The sequence below is a fragment of the Lissotriton vulgaris genome, chromosome 3_2 (assembly GCF_964263255.1).
Source record: "Lissotriton vulgaris chromosome 3_2, aLisVul1.2, whole genome shotgun sequence".
NCBI lineage: Eukaryota > Metazoa > Chordata > Amphibia > Caudata > Salamandridae > Lissotriton > Lissotriton vulgaris.
In genome coordinates this window covers 244,125,473-244,149,447 of record NC_141690.1, presented here as the reverse complement: position 1 = coordinate 244,149,447, position 23,975 = coordinate 244,125,473, and the positions used below count along the sequence as shown (strand labels likewise).

The 23,975-nt window shown below is 49.3% G+C and overlaps 1 protein-coding gene across 3 annotated transcripts in view; it reads left to right on the top strand.

Annotated features, from left to right (window-relative positions):
* SLC4A11 (solute carrier family 4 member 11) overlaps positions 1-23,975 on the top strand; it is a 1,871,484-nt gene that overhangs the window by 1,619,485 nt on the left and 228,024 nt on the right. For all 3 annotated transcript variants that reach the window (XM_086964299.1, XM_086964301.1, XM_086964302.1), the window contains exon 16: positions 3,358-3,526. In XM_086964299.1, coding sequence (XP_086820425.1) covers positions 3,358-3,526 — 169 coding nt within the window. The remainder of the gene's footprint in view (positions 1-3,357; positions 3,527-23,975) is intronic.

Sequence of the window (23,975 nt, the reverse complement as noted above, 5' to 3'; positions counted from 1 at the left end):
AAATTCCTTGTTTTCTAATTTTGGGATCTAGGGGATTGGTTCCCAGACCTCCAGCACCCACACATATGCATATTATAGGGATTTTGTCACCAGTGCGGGCAAAGTAGCCTTAATCCCCTGTTCTTGCTTGAATTTTGCATATTTAACTCAACCCTGCTACATAATCTGGCCCTCTCCTGCAGCAATATTTCCAGGGCGACAGGTTGATTACACAAGCCAAGTGCTGCTTATGTATCGCTGCTCTCCATTTCCTCTGTCTTCTCCCTTTCTCCCTCTTGCACTCCTTTGTTCTTCACACACCTCCTACCATTCAACTACATAGCTCACACTTTCTCTCTGCCTTCCAGAATAGAGTTCTCCATCGCTTTCTCCATACTACTTCATATATCCTTCTTCTGGGTGTCTGTATTTCCATAATTTTTTTATTGCCTCAGTTCTTGCTGGCTTTTTTTCTTTTCTCTACTGGACAATCTGTCCTAATTTCTATCGCTTTCTTTATGCTTCCTCTTTGTATCATGTAGAGCTTTCTTCTTACCCGATTTCACCTTTCTTCTCTATCACATCTCTAGCACTTAGTTTCTTTATTTCACCTTTTAACCGCTATCCTTTCTCCTGTATTGACTATACTGCCTTTTCTTGCCTGCTTTCTCCCACTTGCTTTACTCCCACCAGACCACTTGGGGCATCAACACGATGAAGGGAGTTTTCAAGGACTACAAGGAGGATGGCATCCGGGTGCTTCTAGCTCAGTACAACCCTTCTGTCTTGGAGTCACTGCGCCGTGGAGAATGCTAGCTCTGTTCATAATGTGCTGCACGGCTAAACATGTAGGCGGTCCCAAAGGCAAGACCTATTGGCTATGCCAATGCTTGTTTAATAAGGACAGTGATACCTTACTGAACAAAAAGCCCAAAGGCCTCTAAGTTATATGTCTATTGGGACATTGCTTTTCTAAGGTACCGGAGACTCCCATCTCGATGACTGGGAATGATTCAAGCATGTTACCCTATGAAAGATTCCAATACTGAGAACTACAGTTACAGGTGGAGTAACTTATTTTCTTCTATAACAACCAGATTTGACATCTGCAATACGGTGAGACAGATACCAATAAGATATGAAACCAATAGTTTAAGAAATAGTTTGAACTGGTACTGATAAGTACCTTAATTAAGAATCGTTTTTTTATTTTGTGGTTAATTACAAACCATTACAATTTTAGAAAAAGCACAGAAATGATACTAACAGTAAGTCAGATAAGAAATGCACATGTTGTATAGCTTAACAATAAAACCGGAGACCAAAAGGATTATTACACATTCCTAAAAATAGGAGCATTGTTCTAAGTTAGTCATATTGAATCCGACAGAAAGATAATGCTTCAGACAAGGTGTAAAGGGCTAAGTGCCAAAGATTGCCACTTCTGTCAGGAACGACAAGCAACGTAGAAATTACTAATTGCACCTAGCAGTAAACAAAACAGGCTAAAGTTAAAATCAGAGTAAAAAAGCCTATTGATTCTAGACTAAGTGCCAAGTGCAATAACTGTGATAGCATCAATTTTTCATACCAAGTCTGCAAGCGCTGGGGCGTTATAAAAAGTCCTAATAAAACTCTAGCCAGAGGTATTTAGCACAGCCGTATTTGCCTGGTTCCAACTGAACCAGTTGAAGTGTAACTCGGACAAATCCAAGGTCCTCTTTTTTGGTCGTCCTCCAGATCCCAGCTAGAAGTCCTGGTGGCCGGCGGCTATGTTTCCACCGTCCGCTGACACGGCGGTTGCTAAGAATCTTGGTGTGAAGATGGACAATTGTCTCACTTTTAAACCTCAGATTCAGAGACTGGTTGGTCACTGCTTTGGTCTTTTAAAAATGCTTAGAAAATTTCTGCCACTTTTATCCCTTGCCTATAGAAGGACTACGGTCCAAGCCTTGATAGGCTCAAGGCTGGACTATGCAAACGTGTTATTCTTTGGCCTCCCTGAGTACCTCTTGTCTCGTTTACAGGTGGCGCAGAACTCGGCAGCGAGAGCGATCTTTGGCCTTAGCCGGAGAGCCTGCGCAACTGGACTTTTGAAATCGCTTCATTGGTTGCCTATATGGAAACGCATTGCTTTTAAGGCTCTCACCATAGCTTTCAAGGCCTTGCATGGCTCGGGAGCCTATTACCTTACGAACAGAATTGGCTCGCACCAGCCGTCCAGATCTTTGCGCTCTGCTTCACTGTCGCTGGCTACGGTACCGACAATTAAGCGGGCTCCCATTGGGGGTCGCTCTTTTAGATATCTGGCGCCCCGATCTTGGAATGCACTACCTTTGTCGCTAAGGAAGACTGAGAACTTGCTATCATTTAGAAAGGATCTCAAAACTTGGTTGTTTTGCCAATAATTCTACCTTCTTTCCTTGTTCTGTGCCTTTATCAGGTCTGAAAGCGCCGGGACACTCTGTTTGAGTAGCTGAGCGCTCTACAAAACACCGGGTAACATAACATAACACAACACCAATGCAGCATTAAAGTGACAAAGACTAAGCGCAACAACTAGAATGATGAGTAATACAATGAGGTTCCTTTGATGTTAAAAAGATGTTAGGGAGATCTTCCATTCAATAACTAAAATACACAAAATATTGGTTAAACTACTCCCTGATTAAGGGCATGCACAGCCCGTGCTTTAACAGACCAATAGTTAAGCAAAATGCGTGTGCCTTTGTAATCGAGGACCTGGCAAAGGATCCACTAGGAGGGTTGAACCGTAGCCAGAAAAGTTTTCTTGGCAGTTAAAGCCACATACTTTAAGGCAGTGATGTCTGGGTTGAGAGAGACCATGATGGCACGCCCACATGGGCGAATGCCCAGTTTGTTTCATTCCCGCTTCAGTAGAGATTTACGTTCCTTAACCAGAGCTGGGCAGATGCAGACTATATGTTCAGAGGATTCCTCATACAGTCTACAGCCCCTGCATGCTGTTGCTTCCGAAGGCCGGCGCCACCTGGAAAGGTGTTTAAAAAAAGGCCACTCCCCAAGTCTAAGGGCCATAAATCTTGCCTTCCGGTGTTTTTAATACGAGCAGGACAAGTAGGATGGGAGAGACGCTAGTTGATTAGAATTGTTAACAGCCTGCACATGCTTGCATTTTGCTAATGATTCCATGTCAGCCTGTTTGCTTATAGGTACATTTATGATGTTGCCATGCATTTGAATGACTATTTCTGACATTGTTTGTAGTATGTTCACAGATCCTTTTATATCTGTTTATTAAGAAGTGCGATGCAATTTAATCAGTTAGCCAGCAATTTTGCATAGTTTGTAAAAAAGTATGATGCTATGTGAATGATAAATACATTATTTTTATTACAGTTGCAACATTTAACTACATCAAAACTGAGAGCTTATTTGTGCTCGCACCAATTGGGTCCCTCTCACTAGGTTCTGTAATGAGTGCCATGGGACTTGGATTCCTTCTGTCAATGCTTTTCTTCATAGAGCAAAATATAGTGGCATCTCTCACCAATGCACCTGAGAACAGGTAACCTATACTTCTGAAATTGTCCTAATGATAATCTCAACTTGCTTATGAATTTGTTCTAAATTTAGCCGCCTTGTACTATAGAATGCTAAACTGTATGAATTGCATTTTTAAAGTGATCGATTCGTAGGAGTCCTCGTAGTAGTCCTACCCAATGCAATACTTTACTCAGTTCATGAATGTACTTTGCGTTTAAGCTACATAATGTTATCTAAACTCTTTTCATAGAACTGACTAAACATTTTAACTCTTCATTGTTGGCTAGTCAAAAATGGTGTATGTACTGCTTATCTGGAAACAACCAATAAAAACTTTTGAAATTAAAAAATGGTGGATAGCTTTGGCTGATGCTGCAAACATCTTTTTTTAACTTCGGAAGGCTCTTTTCCACCCCTCACCAGTTTACTACTCCTGAAGCTGACAATGTTCCGGGGGGTGAGTGTCACATTCCTCCCTTTGACATTTCTTCCAGTTACCCTCCCAGAGTACTCTTAGCTCTGCATCCAAGATCTGAATGGAGGAGGCCCCAACATTTGAACAGTTCCTCAAAGCTGATTGGTTAGCTCTGTAGATCGGCAAGCAACCCTTAGTGATAGTGTTTGGGTCCCTGATAACCAAAGCTTTTTCAAGGAGTAGCTAGTAGAGTAGAGTAGGCTTATTCAGCAGGCAACAAGTTTTCACACAAGAAAGAACTACAAGTGTTTATAAAAATACTGTAGTATTTATTACACCACGCTAAGAATTGACTTGGTACATCTCCTACCGGAGATATCAAATACACATAATAAATACTTCAGAAACAGGTAAGTAGCATAGAAAAATATTGGGGGGCAAACCACATTATAAGAAAGTGATATAAGAGGGTAAGTACCAAAACAAGACTTAAACCCAAGGATGGAGAAGCCCAGAGGAACTACGAACCACCAAAGGTGATTAGCTAGGGGCCATAAGGCACCCAGGTACAGAGTGGTTACAACAGGTCAAACGTCCCTAGGATAACGCAGCGTAAGTTGTGGTTGGTATTTTCTTGTATCTGAAAGAGACCATTAGTCTTAGATTCCTTATCTTAGAATTACCCCAAGGCGTAGAATATTTTCTGTAGCAGTCCCTCTGCGCGTCCGTAGGTGGCGTCTGTCGTCTGCGTCGTAGTTGCCGGGATGACGTTGCAGTGTCAGCTAAGATACCGCCCCTGCACGCTGATGTCAGTTTTTACTTTTTTTGCGCCGACAGCGCAGATCCGTAGAGAGCTTGACCCTTAGTCATTTTTTGACTAACCTTTTTCGACATCTTTTTTGAGTCTTCGAATCCTGGTAGCACGAGGGATTTCCTATCGTCAGACCAGCTTCAAGCCTTGTGACTCCTGTCACAAATTGATATCAGTCACGGATCTGCACCTCGTGTGCCTCTGTTGCCTGGAGCAGGACCCGACCCAAAGTCGTGCTCAGACTGCCCCGAAAGTTTTTGGAGGGCCAGCAGTCTGCTCCACATTGTTCGAGGTCCCGATCGAGATGAAGGTCTTGGAACTGGTTGCAGAGCCACCACCACTTGTCATCAGTCTTCGCACTCATCGGGTAAGTCGAAGCACTAGAAGAAGGCGAAGAAGCATCGTCGTCCAGATCTTGGAGGGGACTGCACGTCAGCTGCAGTGGTGGCTCACAAACCAGGAATGGGTCAGCGGCAGATGCTTCTCCCTTTGCCAACCAGAATTCACAGTAGTGACGGATGCGTCACTCCTGGGGTGGGGCGGCCACCTGGGAGAGGCGGAGATGAGGGGTCTCCGGCGGAGTCCGGTCTCCACATCAACCTTTTGGAGTTCCTGGTGATCCGTCTTGAACTGAAGGCATTCTTTCCTTCTGTCAATGGAAGAGTAGTGCAGGTGTTCACGGCCAACTCCACCGCCATGTGGTACTGCAACAAACAGGGCGGGGTGGGGTCGTGGACCCTATGTCAGGAGGCTCTTTGCCTTTGGACATGACTGGAACATCAGGGCATATCAGGCATATACCTGGTGGTTCAACACCTAAGCAGGTTCCCTGAATGCCAGGGCGGACAACTCAGCTGCTGGTTCATGATTGATAACGAATGGGGTCTTCACTCATAGGTGGTACCACTTTTATATCCAGAGTGCTGAAGAAGATCAGGCATGACTCGGCCCCAAGTCCTTCTTGTGGCTCTGGACTGGGCAAGAAGAGTCTGGTACCCCGAGCTCTTGAGCAAGGCCATCTATCCTCCAATCAGACTGCCTCTTCGGGAGGATCTTCTGTTGCCGCAGCAGGGGACGGTCCTCCACCGACCCTGTCCAGCCTCCACCTCCTTCTGTGGAGATTGAGTGGCGACAGTTGACAACTTTCGACCTTCCTCTCGAAATCTGTAATGTCATCTTGCCACTACTCCTCTAAAACGGTATATGCCTGTAGATGGAACAAAGTGTGGCATGGTGCACAGCAAAGGCTGTGGATCCCCTTTCTGCCCCTCTTTTGGAAGTTCTCCTCTTTATTCCATATTAGGTCCGGCAGGGCTCTGCTCTGGGCACTCTTAAAGGCGACCTTTCAGACATATCTGCCTTCCTGCGCCTTCCTGATCAGCCTTCTCTTTTCAAGTCTCCGATCATAAATAGATTTCTAAAGGGCATTACTCACCTCTTTCCTCCTTCTCCTTTCATAATGTCCCAGTGGGACTTGAACCTTGTTCTTACTTACCTTATGTGTGCTCACTTCTGTGAGAAGTTGGCCTGATATATGATGCTCACTAGTTCTAGTGATCACCTTGTAGGAGTCCAAACAACCCTTATGGTGATTGGTTGTAAGTCAACCTTATAGACCAGCTATCCTAATGGTAGCATGGACAAAGCAGTCTTAGGCTAAACTCTATTGGCATGTGAAGCCAGCTGTTTTACCACATATAACCCCTTGGATACCAAGTGAAAGGACACCACACAGGTAGTTATGGAAATAAACAAGTATTTATTAACTAACATACACCTCTGAACTCTTTATGAGGTCAGAGGGCTAAGCACATGACAAACTCTTAGTAAAAATACACTCAAGTTGCACGATTTACAATGGTGCCCTAGGGGCACGACAAACTATATACTAGAAACAATGGAATGCGAGGAAAGAAAGTACTGTAAGGAGATCCAGAGGCTGGAGGATCGCTGGGACTACGCTACTGACTAGGTAAGTAAGGAGCAGGAGGCCCACGGGACTCATGTGCAGAGTGGAAACTCTCACGCGGGATGCGTACCAACGTCTATGGATGCTACAGTTTAAAGAGTTACGGATTCCGGACGAACCTGGCTGGATGGAGGGAAAACAGTGGACCTGAGCACTAGGATAGTGAACACTGACTTCAGCACCTAGAAGCTTTAGTTACCTAACCCACAGGCTGCGGGTGCATAGGGCTGAAGTAGTGTCGGGTTTGCTGCGTTGATCCCGGTGATGCCTGAAACAAGGAATTGCTGGCAGGCAGCCAGATGGAGGAGTCCGGTGGTTCCAAGGATGGAACTAGGAAGAAGAAGTCCTGAAAGGGAAGGGGACAGAGTCTCGGTCACTAGCCAGTGACGGTGCTGGAACCAGGTGCTGTCGCCGCAGTCAGGTGGAGGACGGGACACTTCTCTCTCTAGCTGCGCGGACCAGGAGCTGTTCTCTACGATCAGGCTGGAGGCACGAGCTGTCCCACGTAGTCTGCTGCTGTTGGCGGTGTTGGATCGTCGATCTGGTCAACAGGCCTTGGCAAGTGCAAGCCACGCGGTGGAACAAAGATGGCGTCTGGTGCGGACCAGGAGGGTCCGGGGTGCTTCTCGTTTACAAGGAAGCAAGGGCCAGTCTGGGGGACCAGACCAGCAGTGTTGAAATCTTCGGGTCGTCGTCTCAGAGGTCACTAGCCATCAGACAAGTGACCAGACAACAGGAAAAGCAGCAACCAGGCAAAAGGGCCCCACGCAGATCTCGTGGATGCTGGGGGGCTGGTATTTGGTGCAGGAGCTGCGTTGGTGTGGGGCTTCTCAGACCCCAGTGCACTCACTCGAGGATCCCTCGGGGGTCGTGCTGGAAGCGCTGTGCATGTTTCTTCAAGATGGCCGTCTCCAAGTTGCTCGTCGCACCCACGGGTCTCAGCTGTGCTGTGGATGTGGGTAGAGGTCAGAGGAGTCTGGAGGTCGGGTCTCGTCGAGCTGGGTCGTCGGGTTCCAGGAAGGAAGGACTTGCAGCAAACCGCACAGGAGCTTGATGGTGCCTGCGAAGCAGGATGGTCACTCCCTGACCATAGGGGAGATTCTTCAGTCTTCTGATGTTCAGGAGGTCGAAGGTCAAGAGTTCTTCGTGGAAGTTGTCAAGATTAATCTAAATTGGAATGGGACCAGCTCCTACCTTTATTCAGCTAAAGGGGGCTGCACTACGACTAGGTTCCTCCCCTGGGTGGGACCAGGAAGGGGGGTGGTTACACCCCCTATCCTTTGTTCGGTCTTGCGCCAGCTCTGGGGCTGGAGTGCCCCAGGAACTGGTTTAGACCGGTGTATGCACAGGGACTCCTTGTGTGCCCCAGGCATGTCTCATTCCTTTCAGCCCTGTCCTACCTAATACACAAAATCCTGTCTGGGGTGGTGCTAGCACCTCCCAAGGCAGGAAACCCTTTGTCCAAGCCTCCCTCGCTGGAAGGACTCCCAGCAGTAGGAGGTCAGACTTGTGTCTGTGGTGGCAGCATCCATTTTGTGATTCTGAGGCTCGAGTTAACTTTAACCGGGGTTCACAGTTACATACATGTCGTGTTCCTCTAGAAGGGTGGAATGCTACCCCCGTCGCCAGAATTGGCAAGGGGGTAGTATTCCAATTCGTATGACACCTTACTCGACGTGTTTTGATAATGCTATACCAAAGTTGGCAATAACCGCGAGGATTATAATGCACTTAAGAGTATATGGTATAGCGTTATCATGGAAACAGCTAAAGGACTTGGTTCCGAAAGCTGCAGACAGGCTCAGCTCATGCTAGAGCACCATCTCACATAATTCCAAGCACTCTGCCTTCAGGATGGATAAGGCCTGCCGTAGGAGTGACTGATAGGAGGATATGTGTCCATTTTAGGGTTAGATATAGGGATACTATATCTAAAGCAAAGGGTGATTACACCACCTTGCCCCAGCTGATTGATCAGCCAGTTGTGTCAGATTTGGATGGCCAGCCAGGGGTGGCATAATACATGCTGCAGCTCCTGGTAGGCCCTGAGTGCACCTATGCCCTGGGTACCTAAGGTAGACTGTACAGGGACTGATAAGGTGACTCAGTATCCAATTAGATATGCACCTAAGGTACATGGTTGTCAATGTAGAGGGAGATAGCTAGGCTGTGGGTCTGATTAGCAGGCCCACAGCCAGGGAAAGTCGTAAACCAGTGAAGCAAAAAGCAAAAATCGGGGGTGACCATAGGATTGCAGACCCCACTCTCCTACATAACCCCCCCAAACTTAGGGACATTAAACTAACCTTGACCAGGTGAGTCTTCTTGTTCTAAGTGGAAGTACCTGGAGAGACCATCTGCATTGCCATGGTCAGTCCCTGGTCTGTGCTCCACTGTAAAGTCCATCCCCTGTAGGGAAATGGACCACCTAAGAAGTTTGGGGTTTTCACCCTTCGTTTGATTTAGCCATAAGAGGGGCTTATGGTCGGTCTGAATCTTGAAGTGAGTTCCAAACAAGTATGGCCTCAACTTCTTCAGGGCCCAAACCACAGCAAAGGCCTCCCTCTCAATAGCTGACCAACGTTTCTCTCTAGGGGTCAGCCTTCTACTTATAAAAGCAATGGGCTGGTTATGACCATCAATATTCAGTTGAGATAGAACAGCTCCCACAACCAACTCAGAAGCATCTGTTTGAACAATGAAAAGTTTGGAGTAGTCTGGACTCTTGAGAATAGGTGCAGTGCACATGGCCTGCTTTAGGTCATCAAATGCCTTTTGACAGCTAACTGTCCACTGAACTTTCTTTGGCATTTTCTTACTTGTCAGGTCATTAAGTGGAGTCACAATGGTTCATAATTTCTGACAAATTTCCTATAGTAACCAGACAGGCCCAAGAAAGCTCTGACCTGTGTCTGGGTGGTTGGAGGAGCCCAGTCCTTTATGTCCTGTATCTTGCTCTCCAAGGGTTGAACCTGGCCTCCACCTACAAGGTGGCCCAGGTATACAACTTGACTCTGCCCTATCTGGCACTTAGTAGCCTTGATGGTGAGGCCTGCCTTTTGCAGGGCCTCCAAAACTTTCCTCGGGTGGATCAGGTGATCCTCCCAGGTGGAGCTAAAGACAGCAATATCATCTAGATATGCTGCACAGAAGTCATCCAGCCCAGTGAGAACTTGGTTCACCAACCTTTGAAAAGTGGCAGGTGCATTTTTCAAACCAAAGGGCATCACCACAAATTGGTAATGACCTCCTGGGGTAGAAAATGCTGTTTTGGCCTTGGCATCCTCAGCTAACCTGATTTGCCAATAACCAGCTGTCAGGTCAAATGTACTCAAGAATTTGGCAGAAGCCAATTTATCTATGAGTTCATCTGCTCTTGGTATTGGATGAGCATCTGTCTTAGTGACAGCATTGAGACCCCTGTAGTCTACACAAAACCTCATCTCTCTCTTACCATCCTGGGTGTGAGGTTTAGGCACTAGAACTACAGGACTAGCCCAAGGGCTCTCTGAGGGTGCAATGACTCCCAATTCCAACATCTTTTGTACTTCTTGTTTTATGCAGTCCCTGACGTGGTCAGGTTGCCTGTAAATTTTACTCTTTATAGGCAGACTGTCACCAGTGTCCACCTCATGGGTGCACCAGTTTGTCTGACTGGGTGTCAGAGAGAACATTTGTCTAAAGGACTGAAGAACTGTTTGCAATCCTTTTGCTGATGTTCAGAGAGGCTGTCAGAAAAGACTACACCTTCTACTGACCCATCATCAGGGTTCTGAGTGAGCAGGTCTTGGAGGGAACTCTCTTCCTCACTCTCTTCCTCCTCCTCCTCATCTGTAGCCATGAGCAAGCCCATGTCGTCCCTGTTGATAAATGCCTTGAGCCTGTTCACATGAAGTACTCTGTGAGGGCTCCTGTGAGTCCAAAGGTCTACCAGATAGGTGACCTCTCCCTTTTGTTCAATGATAGTATGGGGTCCAGACTATTTGTCTTGGAGAGCTGCTGGGGCCACTGGCTCCAACACCCACACCTTCTGTCCAGGCTGGTAAACAGTAAGGACAGCCTTTTGGTCATGCCAAGCTTTTTACAGTTCTTGGTTGGCCTCAAGGTTTTTAGATGCCTTCTCCATGTACTCTGCCATCCTGGAGCGGAGACCAAGTACATAGTCCACTATGTCTTGCTTAGGCTTTTTGAGAGGTAACTCCCATCCTTCCTTCACAAGACACAGGGGTCCTCTTACAGGATGTCCAAATAGAAGCTCAAAAGGGCTGTAGCCAACCCCCTTCTGTGGGACCTCTCTGTAAGCAAACAGAAGGCAGGGTAAAAGGATGTCCCATCTTCGCCTAAGCTTTTCTGGTAACCCTTTTATCATCCCTTTGAGGGTCTTGTTAAATCTCTCCACAAGCCCATTGCACTGTGGGTGATAGGGGGAGGTGAATTTGTAATTGACACCACACTCCTTCCACATTGCAGTCAAGTATCCTGACATAAAGTTTGCACCTCTGTCAGAGACGACCTCCTTAGGAAACCCCACTCTGGAGAAAACTCCAAGTAGGGCCCTGGCCACAACAGGAGCTGTAGTGGTCCTAAGGGGAATAGCTTCTGGGTACCTGGTGGCATGATCCACTACCACCCGTATAAATCTGTGCCCAGATGCTGTTGGGGGGGGTCCATTGGTCCAACAATGTCAATCCCCACTCTTTCAAAAGGTACCCCCACCACACGTAGTGGTATAAGGGGGGCCTTTGTGGTGCCACCTGATTTGCCACTGGCTTGGCAGGTGACACATGAGCGACAAAACTCTTTGGTGTCTTCAGACATATGAGGCCAGTGAAAGTGAGGGACAAGCCTGTCCCAAGTCTTGTTCTGGCCTAAGTGACCTGCAAGGGGAATCTCATGGGCCAAGGTAAGAAGGAAACCTCTCAGAGACAAGGGGATGACCAGCCTCCTGGTAGCACCAGGCTTGGGGTCTCTTGCCTCAGAGTAAAGGAGTCCATCATCCCAGTACACCTTGTGGGTACCTGTGGCATTCCCTGCAGCCTCAGCAGCAGCCTGCTGTCTGAGGGGTTCAAGAGAGGAACAGTCTAACTGTGCCTGCCTCAAGTCTGCCCTGGAAGGTCCCCCTGTCCCAAGAAACTCAACCTGTTCAGGCTCAAGCTCTTCTAGGACAGTTCCTTCTGGGGTCTTTGGGTCAGCCTCCTGAGATGGCTGATCCTCACCTTGAGGCAGGGGGGAAGGCACTGCCTTAACCCTACTGCTCTTTCTCTTGGAAAGTGTCTGGTCAATTGTTCCAGGATCCAGCACTTGTTCAGCTGGGCATTTTTTGGCCTGTGACCTAGTCACAGCAAGGACATCTGCTGACAAACCTAACATTTCCACATGAGTCCTATACTCCACATCCGACCATAAGGAGGATTCCAAATCATTGCCCAAAAGACAGTCCACTGGGAGGTCTGAACTAACTACAACCCTTTTGAGGCCAGTTACCCCTCCCCAGGAGAAATTAACAAGTGCCATACTATGATTGGTAGTGACATTGCTAGCATTGGTCACTAGGTAGTCTGAACGTAGTATTACCTGTCCAGGGTCCACAAATGTTGGTGTCACCATAGTGGCACTGGCACAGGTGTCCCTGTAGGCCTGAGCCATTTTTCCATTGATTAAAGGCGTTTGCCTGAACTTGCCCAGAGTACTGGGACTTATTGTAGGGGTCATATCCATGTCCCCAGTACAAACAAGAACAGCCTGAGTAGGTACCCTGACTAAGTCAGAACCCGCCTCAGTTCCCAGGGTTAACCCCACTATAGCCTTGGGAGGAGCACTACCACTACTAACTGTACTAGGGGGTGCAGGTGCCTTAGGGGCAGTAGTGGTAGGAGCTGGGCTTTCTTGGTGCACTCACTAAACCAGTGAGTTTTACTTTTACAGTATTGGCACCATGGTTTCCTCTGACCATCATTCTTCTTCTTTTGGGAATTCTGGGACCCACCCTCCTTAGATTGTTGGGGCCCTGTTGAAGACTTCTGGTCCTTTTGTTTATTTTCATGACAACCTGTGTGGTGTCCTTTCACTTGGTATTCAAGGGGTTATATGTGGTAAAACAGCTGGCTTCACATGCCAAAAGAGTTTAGGCTAAGACTGCTTTGTCCATGCTACCATTAGGATAGCTGGTCTATAAGGTTGACTTACAACCAATTACCATAAGGGTTGTTTGGACTGATACAAGGTGATCACTATAACTAGTGAGCATCATATATCAGGCCAACTTCTCACAGTGGTTGCGGCTTTTCTTCACAAAAAGGGACTCTTCATCTACCCATACCTAGACGACTGGCTCCTAAAGGGCTCATCTCCGGTACAGGTAACGCACGATCTGCAACTTTGCCTGCACCAGTTGCACAGACTCGGTCTCCATGTAAACCTGGAGAAGTCAGTCCAGCGGCCTACACAGTCCCTCCACTACCTAGGCTCCGTTCTGGACGCAAGATTGGGAAAAGCGTTTCCTTCGGAGGAGAGACTTTTTTCCATGAGTCAGAAATGTGGGATTCTGCTAGAGTCTCGGTTTCCCACAGCGCGACAAGTAGCATCCCTACTGGGTTCCATGGGGTCCTGCATTTTTCTCATCCCAAACGCCAGGCTGAGAATGCGGCCTCTGCAGCAGGCTCTAGAGGACCAGTGGGCCAAGGGACAGGGCGTTGGGAAGATCGTATCACACTTTCCCAAGCAACAAAGGATGCCATCAAATGGTGGACTCGGAGGAGGAATGTGCTGGTGGGAGTGCCGTTTCACCAACCTCTTCCATCCCAGTCTATAGTGACGGATGCCTCTCTGCAAGGCTGGGGAGCGCACATGGGTCCACTTCAAATTCAAGGTCAGTGGTCTGCGCAGGAGCAGACATACCACATCAACATGCTGGAACTCAGAGCAGTATTTCTAGCTCTCAAAGCTTTCTTTCCAGCGATCGAGTCCAACTCAGTCCTAGTTCAGACGGACAATACGACCACCAAGTTCTATCTGAACAAACAAGGAGGCACACGATCTTGCCCACTCTCCCGAGAGGCTCAAACAATCTGGCATTGGCTTCTCTCTCGAGGCCTCACAGTAGTGGTGGTGCACCTTCCACCTTTCAGGTGAGTTGAACGTAAAAGCAGACGCACTCAGCAGGCACTTCGAAGATCAGCCAGACTGGGTGCTAAACGATGAAGTGGTAGAAGAGCTGTTTCGTTGCTGGGGTCGTCCAGCCATAGACTTGTTTGCAGACGACGAAAACGCCAAATGCCACGCCTTCGCGTCCAGGTTCCACCGGCCAGGAATGCAGGGGAATGCTCTCCTGGTGGATTGGTCGGGAACATTCGCATACGCGTTTCCTCCCCTGGCTCTGATTCCGAAGGTAGTGTCCAAGCTCCTCAGGTCGGACATGGAGATGATCTTGATAGCTCCGGATTGGCCACGGAAGTGGTGGTACCCGGACCTTCTGCATCTGTCTGTGTGTCCACACAGACAACTTCCTTGCAGGCCGGACCGGTTGAGCAAGATGAACGGGAGGATAATGCATCCCAACCTCCCATCACTGAACCTAACAGCATGGCTCCTGAGGTCCTGCAATATGGGCATCTGAACTTACCTCCCGAATGCATGAACATTTTAAAGGAGGCTAAGAGGCCTTCCACGAGAGCGTCCTATGCGTTCAAGTGGAAAAGGTTCTACATATGGTGTAGGGATCATCACTTAGATCCGATTAAAGGGCAGGAGGAGGTAATCCTGCCATATCTCCTTTCCTTGGCAACTTCTGGTTTGAAATATGCTTCCATTAGAGTGCATTTGTCAGCCATAGTAGCGTACAGAAAATCACCTAATCAGATTTCTTTCTTTCAGATTCCGGTGGTTAAGGATTTCCTCCAGGGGTTGAAAAAAGTGTATCCCCCTGTGCGAAATCCTTCTCCTCCTTGGGAATTGAACCTGGTTCTATCCAGGTTAATGTCACTCCCCTTTCGAGCCCATCCACAAGGCCTCTTTGCAACATCTCTCTTGGAAAGCGGCTTTTTTAGTGGCGATTACCTCAGCGCGCAGAGTAAGCGAGATACAAGCGCTCGGTGCGAAGGAACCATATACTGTTTTCCACCACAATAGAGTAGTCCTGAGGGCTCATCCATCTTTCTTGCCTAAGGTGGTTTCTGATTTTCATATAAATCAGTCCATTTCCCTCCCTTCGTTTTTTCCAAATCCTACGACCCCAGCCGAGCGGTCACTGCACTCCTTGGACCTTAAGAGAGTGCTCAAGTTCTATTTGGAAAAGACTAGAGGGATCACGAAAACGGATCAACTGTTTGTGAACCATGGTTCAATGAGGACGGGTTTTCCAGCGGCCAAGAGGTCCATCTCCAGATGGATTGTCTCTTGCATTAAATTGGCCTACCAGCTTGCAGGCAAGCCTTTATTGGTGTCGCCCAAAGCGCATTCCACTAGAGGGAAAGTCGCTACAGTAGCTTTCTTGCATGACATTCCAATGTCAGAAATATGCAAGGCTGCAACCTGGAAATCGGTTCATACCTTTACGAGGCATTACTGTCTTGAATCTGATTCCAGGGCTGATACTCAAGTAGGGAAAACCTCCTTGAGAAATCTGTTTGGGTAGCCTATAGCCTGCTCAGGCTTGTTGATGAGTCTGCTGTCTTGTCATTCCTTTGCCCGCAGGGAAGAGGAGAGGCTCGCTATTCTATTCTAATGCTTATGACTATTGATGAGGATCCCCTTGAAGAGAAGGATTAGTTACTTACCTGTAATCCTAGTTCTCTTCCAGGGGTATCCTCATCAAAGTCATAATCAACCCTCCCGCCTCCCCGGGCAAAGGATATTCTTTAATAAGGAGATATTGTTAACCTATTTTGTACTGGGTTTGTTCAGTCTCCGAAAAGAACAACTGACCTAACTGTCACCCCTGAGGCATGATGGGAGACCGGAGGTCATGGGTGCCTTAAAGGCACCCTGTCAGTTTTTTGTATACAGCTACAGGTTAGCTTTTCAGTCTTTTTAGACTGTGTGTTTGCAATGCAGCCTGGGAGCTTTCTATGCTTTCAGCGAGTTATAAGAATTTCTACTGCTGCCTAAGCATTAAAACAGTTTGTAAACAATCTTTGGTGTTGTTTCTCATGTTTTAATGCATATTATTCATGTATGGTGGAAATTCTTCACAGCATATTTCAGCTCTGATGTGATTTGGTTGCTATTGCATGTTTTTATGTTCGAGGCATGTGGGCTGCTGAATTCATATCTGTGCATAGATCGCCGCCTAGTGTTGCGTCCGGATGATTGCACATTGTTGTCCTGGAAGAGTCTTCGAAGTATCACGAGATAGGTGGCTCCTCCCCTGGACTACAGTGCGCATGGGCATCGACTCCATCCCCAGATTGTTTTTTTCCGCCATTGGGTTCGGATGTGTTCGGTTCCCTCTGTCGGAATCGATAGTTGTTAACTTGCTTTGTTTAAGACCAAAAGGTCTTTAGGACTTGCGTCTGTATTGTCTCTCGTTCGGGTTCGTAATTTCCTCGGCTCCGAACCGACATTGCCCTTCCGCGTGCTTTCGGCGCGGACGGGCCTACTCGACGCTCCAACATCTTCCATCATGGAACGAAGTTCATTTAAACGGTGCCCGGTGTGTGCCTCAAAGTATCTGCATATCGATGTACACCCGGTGTGCAACAAGTGCTTGTCGCCGGACCACGACGAGGCCAAGTGTATGGCCTGTTCCAAGTTCCGGTCCAAAAAGACACTCCAGCTCCGCCGAGCTGGGCGCCTGGAGGCCCAGCGATCTGCACCACCTCCTATGGACATCTTCGACGCTGAGGATGTCTAGGACGACGCTATCCAGGAGATCACGGAATCTAACCCAGCGTCGGAGGTTGAGGACGACTACGACGCGGAAGACGAGGATTTCGGTGAAGTCGTCGAGGAGGTAGGGGACGACGACGGGGCCCTTGCCACCGTAGAGGATAGCTCGGACGAGGAGCTTCCTCAGACTGACTCCGGGGCCATCCGCCATTAAGAGGCCCAGGTCGAGGGATCGCCTCCGGGCCTTACCCAAGACCTTGATTCCCGTCCCACGGCTCCGCCTTCCGGCCCAGCCACGGACATTGATACGGCGCCACTCCCGGTGCAGCCAAAACCGAAAGTGAAACCAACGGTCTCGACGCCAGACGTATCGAAACCGAAAGCGCGGATCCCGCTGGTCGAGTCGAACACTTCGGAGGCCTCGGCGCCGAAGAAATCTAAAATGGCAGTCGAGCTCAAGAGCCACGCCAAAATGGCCGACCCAAAGGCTACTGTATCGAAGCCGAAGGTTAAAGGGACCGACGCAGCTGCATCGGCGCCAAAGACGGCCGACGCAAATAAGGGTCGACTCAATCCCAAAAAGCAGGTCGACGACCATAAGAAGTCCACTCTCGACCCGAAGAAGCGGCAGGACGACTCCAAGTCCCTCACTGCCTCGCTTCCACTCGACAAGGCCAAGGGGGCAACGTTGACGACTCCGAAGAGCGCATCGTCGGTCGCCACCCCCAAAACCAGCTGCAAAAGACTCTCTCGAGCCGGCGCGTCCCTCCGCCTCGTTCACTAGGAAAGTTACGGAGTCCCTTCAACGTATTAGGGAGGGGACCGCAGCAGTCGAGCCAAAGGACACTGTGCCGCCCAAGCCTCTAGAGGAACCGGCGAAGGCGCCGACGCCGATTCTTTTCACCTTGCCACCGAAGACAGCGCCGAAAGCTTTTGCAGCAAAATCAGGGGCCGGAGTACCCGTGAAGGTGTCTTCGACGCCGAAGCCAGCGTTGGTGGTCCCTGGCCCACGGCCACGACAACTGACAGAAGAGGAGCGTCAAGAAGTTTTCATCGACGCCAACACGGGCAGGCTCTCTCTCCTCAAAAGAAAGATCACCCCTGAACCACAATTAGAGCCTTACAAGATTCCACTCAAAAGAAAGATGGACTCTGCTGGTGCCTCTGCCCTTATGGAGCCCGTATCACCACAGGCTCAAGAACTTTCACCCACTCATTCCCACGTCAAGGAAGGTTACGGCAACAACGAGGATGAGTACAGCTACCCCGTCTACTCAGACCCAGAGGATGTGACTGAACCATGGTCTGCAGGTGGCGATCCTGGGGACCCGCATTCAGGGCAGGAGCCTCAGCTTTTCTCAGCCAAAACTTCCCCAACTGAGGACTCTGCGGCTTTCAATGCCCTCATTGAGAGGGCGGCAGCCAATCACGACGTCGATCTCCATGCTGACCCAGTGGACGTCGACTTCCTCTTTGACACCTTTTCGGTCTCTGAAAAAACTGTAAAGACTCTGCCGATGCTGAAAGGGGTGTTGAAACATGCGGCTGAAGTGTTCAAAGAGCCCACCCGGGCAAGAGTCATCAACCCACGAATCGACAAGAAGGTCAAGGCAGCGCCCACCGATCCTACTTATATCAAAGGACAGTTGCCTCTGGATTTCCTGGTTGTCTCTGGCAGGCCAAACTTCGGAGGACATGTGAAGCACTCACGCAGTATACACAGACGACACACCAGGCACCCCACAGAAGAGGCAGGACACCAGTTTGAGTTGGAAAAAAGAAGTAGTTTAGTGGTGTTTCCAACCTACAAGGCACAAATGCAAAACAGTGGTATCACAACAGGTCGCCAATTGGCACCAGAGCCAAGTACATCAAGGGGGGAATATTTACATGGGAAGTAAGGGCTGAGTCTGCAAGTCCATAGCTGAAAATAAAGAATGTTTACATAGTCATAAAACCTGGGGTCACAATGGCGGGGCCAACTCAGGCTCTCATCCTTAGCGGTTTAAACGCCAACGCACCCCTGTAAAGGAAAACTTGAGGGCATCACAGTAAATCCCAACAAACAGGAACACCTGTAATAAATCAGCCGTGGGATATAACCAGGGGCCTGGAATGGCATGTCAGGCCAGCACCGGAGCAGGACACCTGCAGTAAAAGGGCACATCAACATTAAATATCGGTCTCATCACCTTAGGCCAGGGAGATGACCATCTCATCAGGGTAGTAGGCACCTTGTATGCAATTGAACCTTAGGCATACACATTACGCTGTGACATTAGGCATTTAACCATAAGCATTTCAACACTGGCGCATTATTCCTGAGCAATACCCTGGCATCTAACACATTGCGCACCTCACCAGTGCGTACATTAGGCTCACTTAGGCAGGTAAATAACATCCGCAGGGGCCCACAACTTTAGTGGTATAACAGCCTGGAATCAGCGTAGGATCACCTAGCAGGCATGTAACATCATCATACAGTGGCATCAGTAACGGTAGTATCTGGTCACAACCAATTAAACATTTCCTATAACCTGGTCACTGTGCAGCAATAAACATTTCATTAGAGCAACCCAAAGGTCTCCTCAGGCGAATAACGCATGGGGGGTGCCTACCATTAACAGGGGCATTAACCCTAGGCCATAAACACACTGGGCGTGAAATTCAGCAAAAGCACTGCCTTACGGCACACTAACACAAGCACCAGGTGTAATGGCTGCCCTTTTCTGGCTCTTTTGAGAGGGAGAATGATGGAAAGTGACTCCAGCCTATCACCCCCATAGTATAGGGATTAGGACTGTAGACAGGGCCCCTGTCTTACATATATTAGGACATTTTCGTATCACTTTCCTTAATGTAGGGCTTATGAATTTAAGTTAGGGGATAGATATATGAGTATTAGATATGATTTGCCCATTTGCTAACATATTAGGATGTTTTCTATGGAGTTATGCATATTGTGGGCTCCGTAGGCCTTAAACGAGACAGACTCCATTTTGCTTTCTGCCTGGTAGCTCGAGAAGGCTTTCTAGGTGAAGTGTAATGTTTTAGTTTCAAGCTGTTCGCTTGGAGAGAACCGGTTCAGGCTGACCCTTATCGAAGGAATGTATTTTTCTCCACACCGAAGACACAACTTCAGGCCGGCCGGCTGGGAACGTGTCCTTGGTACGGGGAGGTACAAGAATTTGGTGGGCGGCAGGTTACTGGCCGTAGCTTTCCATGAGGGAACGGGCTTTGATATTAGCGAAGGTGTTAGTCAGTTTGGGAGTTAGTCCGTAGGCGGCATCTAGCCGTTAGCATCTCTGCCATTAATTATTTCATGGCGGACAGTCGCCATCTTTGAAGTCCGAGAAAGATTTAAGACCGAAACTTTCTGAGAAAGACTGCGCGAGAATTAGCGCGGAGCGCATTGATACAGAGAGAGAGAGAGAGACGGTAGCTAATAACCAGCAAGGTTCCGGTGCCCTGGAGGGAAGCAGACGAGGTTGAGCCTAGCGGTGCAGACGTGTACTTGTGACGGCTGGGGTGTGACTGCAAGGCGAGCCAGGACACAGAGACGAGAAGGGAACCTAGATGACTGCCGAGCCCAGACTTCATATTAACCAGGTGATGTCCGTCCATTTTTCATAGAGCGTGCACTCTAATCTTTACCTTTTCTCTGCAGAAGTTATGTTGCATAGTAATGTGATTTGTGTCTACTGTTAATAAATATCCTAATTCTTATAGAATTATCGTGTGCCTCGTGTTCCTGTTCAATCTTGGTAAATGTATCTCCTAGTTGAAAATTGTTTATGTGAACGGATGTGAAATCCCGATCGGGTAAATGGTGATCGAACAAAGAGGGAGTGAGTGGACCTTTGATGTCAAGAGCAGGAAGTACACTATATAATTTGGGAACCGTATCCAATGTTATTATTGTAGTTTTATCCCGAGTAGGTAACTGGAATATTATCCTGATGATTGTTCATAGGAATGTGGTCGTCGTTGATATACGGCGTTAGTGAGAACGCTGGGGGGGATTACCAGCGCGTATACCCACAGGATTGTGGCTTGAATAAGTGAGAGCGCCAGGAAGGAGACTGGCGTGTAGTTTCGCAGGATTGCGAACAGTTTGGAAAAGGGAGCATCGGGTTCTGCAGGCCCATGTGTAGACACACCGGATTGTGTGTCATATCTGCCCTAGGGTAGAACGGTCTGGGTCAGGGTGGCCGCGAGACCAACTGATGTGAATAAGATATTGTAGAAAATCCGTACATGTATATTGTCATTCCCCATCCTTAGGTGCGACCTGTATATATATCTGTATATCTATCCATGGTGAATATGATCTGAGGAGGGAAGGTGAGTACGTTTTGGCTGGGTTCTAGGGCCCCTGGGGGCTGATCCCATCTAAGTAGAAAATCCGGCCATTACACCAGGGTAGGGGTTAACTAATGTCTTGGCCTAGTTTAGATGCCTGGCAGTTTCAAAGGTACTTCTCTCTGGGGGCTCTGGTGTGCAATTTGGGCCAATGAGCTCCAGTGCAATGTCTCCCGAGGGGGGGCTGCTCCTCCTTTAGGCAGATTCCCAGAAGATGGGGAGGGGCGAGCACCGAACTTGTGCCCCGACATACACCCCTAACTCCCCTACAGGCAGCCCCACTCTCCGGCTGCTCCTAGACTCTTTCCTCTCGCGGACCTCAGCAGGCGCGGGCTTCCATGAGGAAGGGCAGGCACCGGCAATGTGCCTCGAGGCCCATTCCTCCTTGTTCTCCAGGCTTGTCCGGGCTCCGCTTTCCCCCTCGGGGCTCCCTCGACTCCACGGGGGCCCTACGGAGCTCTCTTTAGATGCGGGAGAGGGACCGGCACCGACAGTGTGCCCCGGCCTGTCCTCGGGGCGCAGACCGGCGGGTCGGCTCCCGCTCCGGTCGATTCTCCCAGGGCTCCCTCCTCTGAACGGGAGCCCCGCAACGCCTCTGACGGCTTCACCCGGGCCCCTCCCCTTCCACACGGGGACCCGGGGCTTCCTCCGGCGGGGGCACTTACCGGCGGAGTGGCCACCCGCTCCGGTTCACAGGCGCAATCGGGGCTCCCTCTTCACCATGGGAGCCCGGCAACACTGTCGGCTGGCTTCGTCCTGCCTTCTCGGGCTGCCTGGGCAGCAGCCAATTCCAGTGCGGCGACTGGGGGGCGCAGCTTATGATGTCGCGTCTCCCCCGTCACGTGACGCGGGAGGAGACTTCGCGCTTCCAAGACCTGGCGCGGCCTTCCCTCACTCCGGCGGCCCTCTCCTGGCACCGGGGGCCGCCGCACCGATACCCACAACAGCGGGGGTCTCCTCGACAGCGCTGGGCCGCGGCGGGGATTTTCGGCCCCAGGCGCAATCTTCAGGCAGCGCCTCAGTCTCCACGGCACCCAGGCCGCGGCGGTAATTCTCGGCGGCGATAAGGGGTAGGCTCCCTTCTATTTAATTATTTCTTTAGCGGCAAGCGTGCCAAAACGAGGGTAGGCTCCTCCAGAGCTGTGCACTAGACACAGTTCCCTCAGGCCACACGGCGCTATTCACAGCGCACTGCTCCTCCCTTTGCCCACAGCTCTCAGTTCCTTTCTCAGGCCACGCAGAGGGGGCAGGAATTTAGCACTTCTCCAGCGCTTCCACCACACAGTGCTATGCAGGCAGTCCAGGGGCAAATTATCTGAGGCAGGTCAGCAAGACACAGTTCCTCAGGGGCACAACTCCCTCTACAGCGCTTGATAGGCAGTACCTCACAAGGGCAACAATTCCACAGTCAGCCTCAGGGGCACACTCCTCACCTCCTGGGCGCTTCTTCACGCAGTGCTGGCGTGGTACCCGTTCCAAACAGCGTCAGTGACCTGGGTAGGGGCCCTCCCTTGTCAGGTGCCCAGGGGACAGCAGAGGGGGGGGGGTTAGGGGTGCAGGGCCCAGCTCACAGGCCTATGTGGAGGTAGCACCTCGCAGCAGGTCCCCTCTCTGTCTTGTCCCAGCTCTAACTGACTCTCTGGTGGCACATGCCCCTTACTTATACCCTCCTCCCAGGCAGTGCCAGAACCTTCTAGAATGTTGGCAAAGCTGGCCTAAACTGGCTCAAGGGGAGGGGGTGAGCACCCTGGGTGCCAGGCTTTCCCTCCAAGGGCTAGGTGTGGCAGGGTAATATTATCTAGACCGCTGACCTATGCCAGTCCGGTGGCAAAACCCATGGCCATGGCATCCATTTTACACACAATACATTTTTGTCAGGTGCAAAATGGGGAAATTTACAAGTGCTCACACCATTACATAGCATTACAATTTTAACAAGGCGTCTCACACTACTCATGGCCTATACAGGTTTAATCCCATGGGGGAGACATTTTCAGATTAGGGGGGCGAAAGCAAACATTTTTTGGGGGAATAGGCCAAGTCCAACAATGAGTATATATATGTGGGGCACATATAATATAGTGTTTCCGGGGTCCCGCGCATGGGCGGGAATATTCTAATGCTTATGACTTTGAAGAGGATACCCCTGGAAGAGAACTAGGATTACAGGTAAGTAACTAATCCATATCCGTGATCTTCCTCTGCTTTGTTGTAAGGAACAGTACACACCTTTCTGTCTGTTTCCTTGTGCGGGTTCGTTGTAGGACCAATACCCTCAATCTGTGGCTAGGTATTGTAGAGATGAGGCTATTTTTTATATAGAGTTTTTCTGTTGTGTGTATTGATACTGTGAGTAAGGGAGTCAGAGAAACGTTAATCCCTTGTCTCTTTTTGTGTGTTAATCACAAAACATTACTGCCTGGATAGCCAAGTCCGCCGAGACTGCTTTTTTTTTGGCAGTTCTGTTCTCCAGGACTTTCTGGTGAGAACTTAGTTTGCAGACCCACCCCTGGGGTTGGCATTGCTGGGGTATCTATTCTAAGGGAAGGAATCTATAACTAATGGTCTAATTCAGATGAACAAGTTACTTACTTTCGGTAACAATGTATCTGTAAGAGACATACACCTGAAAGAAACACGTTAGTTAAATTCCTTACCTTAGAATATCCACAGGCGTCAGACTGGATCCCGAAAATTTTCGTCAGCATGACCCATGGGAGTCGGTAGGCGTCCTCTGCTGCTCCGCATCCGTCGTGGGCATCGGGATCGCCGGGATGACGTTGTCGGTGTACTTCGACGCAGCCCTCATGCGCTGACGTCAGTACTTCTTCTTCTTTCCGCACCAGCAAGCGCAGATCCAGGAAGAGCTAGTACCTTAGTCACTTTTTGACTACCTTTTTGGCCTTTTTTGGCTATCTTTTTCAAGTCGATTCGACTCCTGGTGCCGTAGAGATGCCTGGATTTAAACCGTGCGACGCCTGTCACCGACTGATGTCGGTGACCGACCCCCACCGCCGGTGTCTCTACTGTCTCGGGCCGACCACGACGACAAGTTGGGCCCCGACTGCCAGGCCTTGACCTCGAAAGCT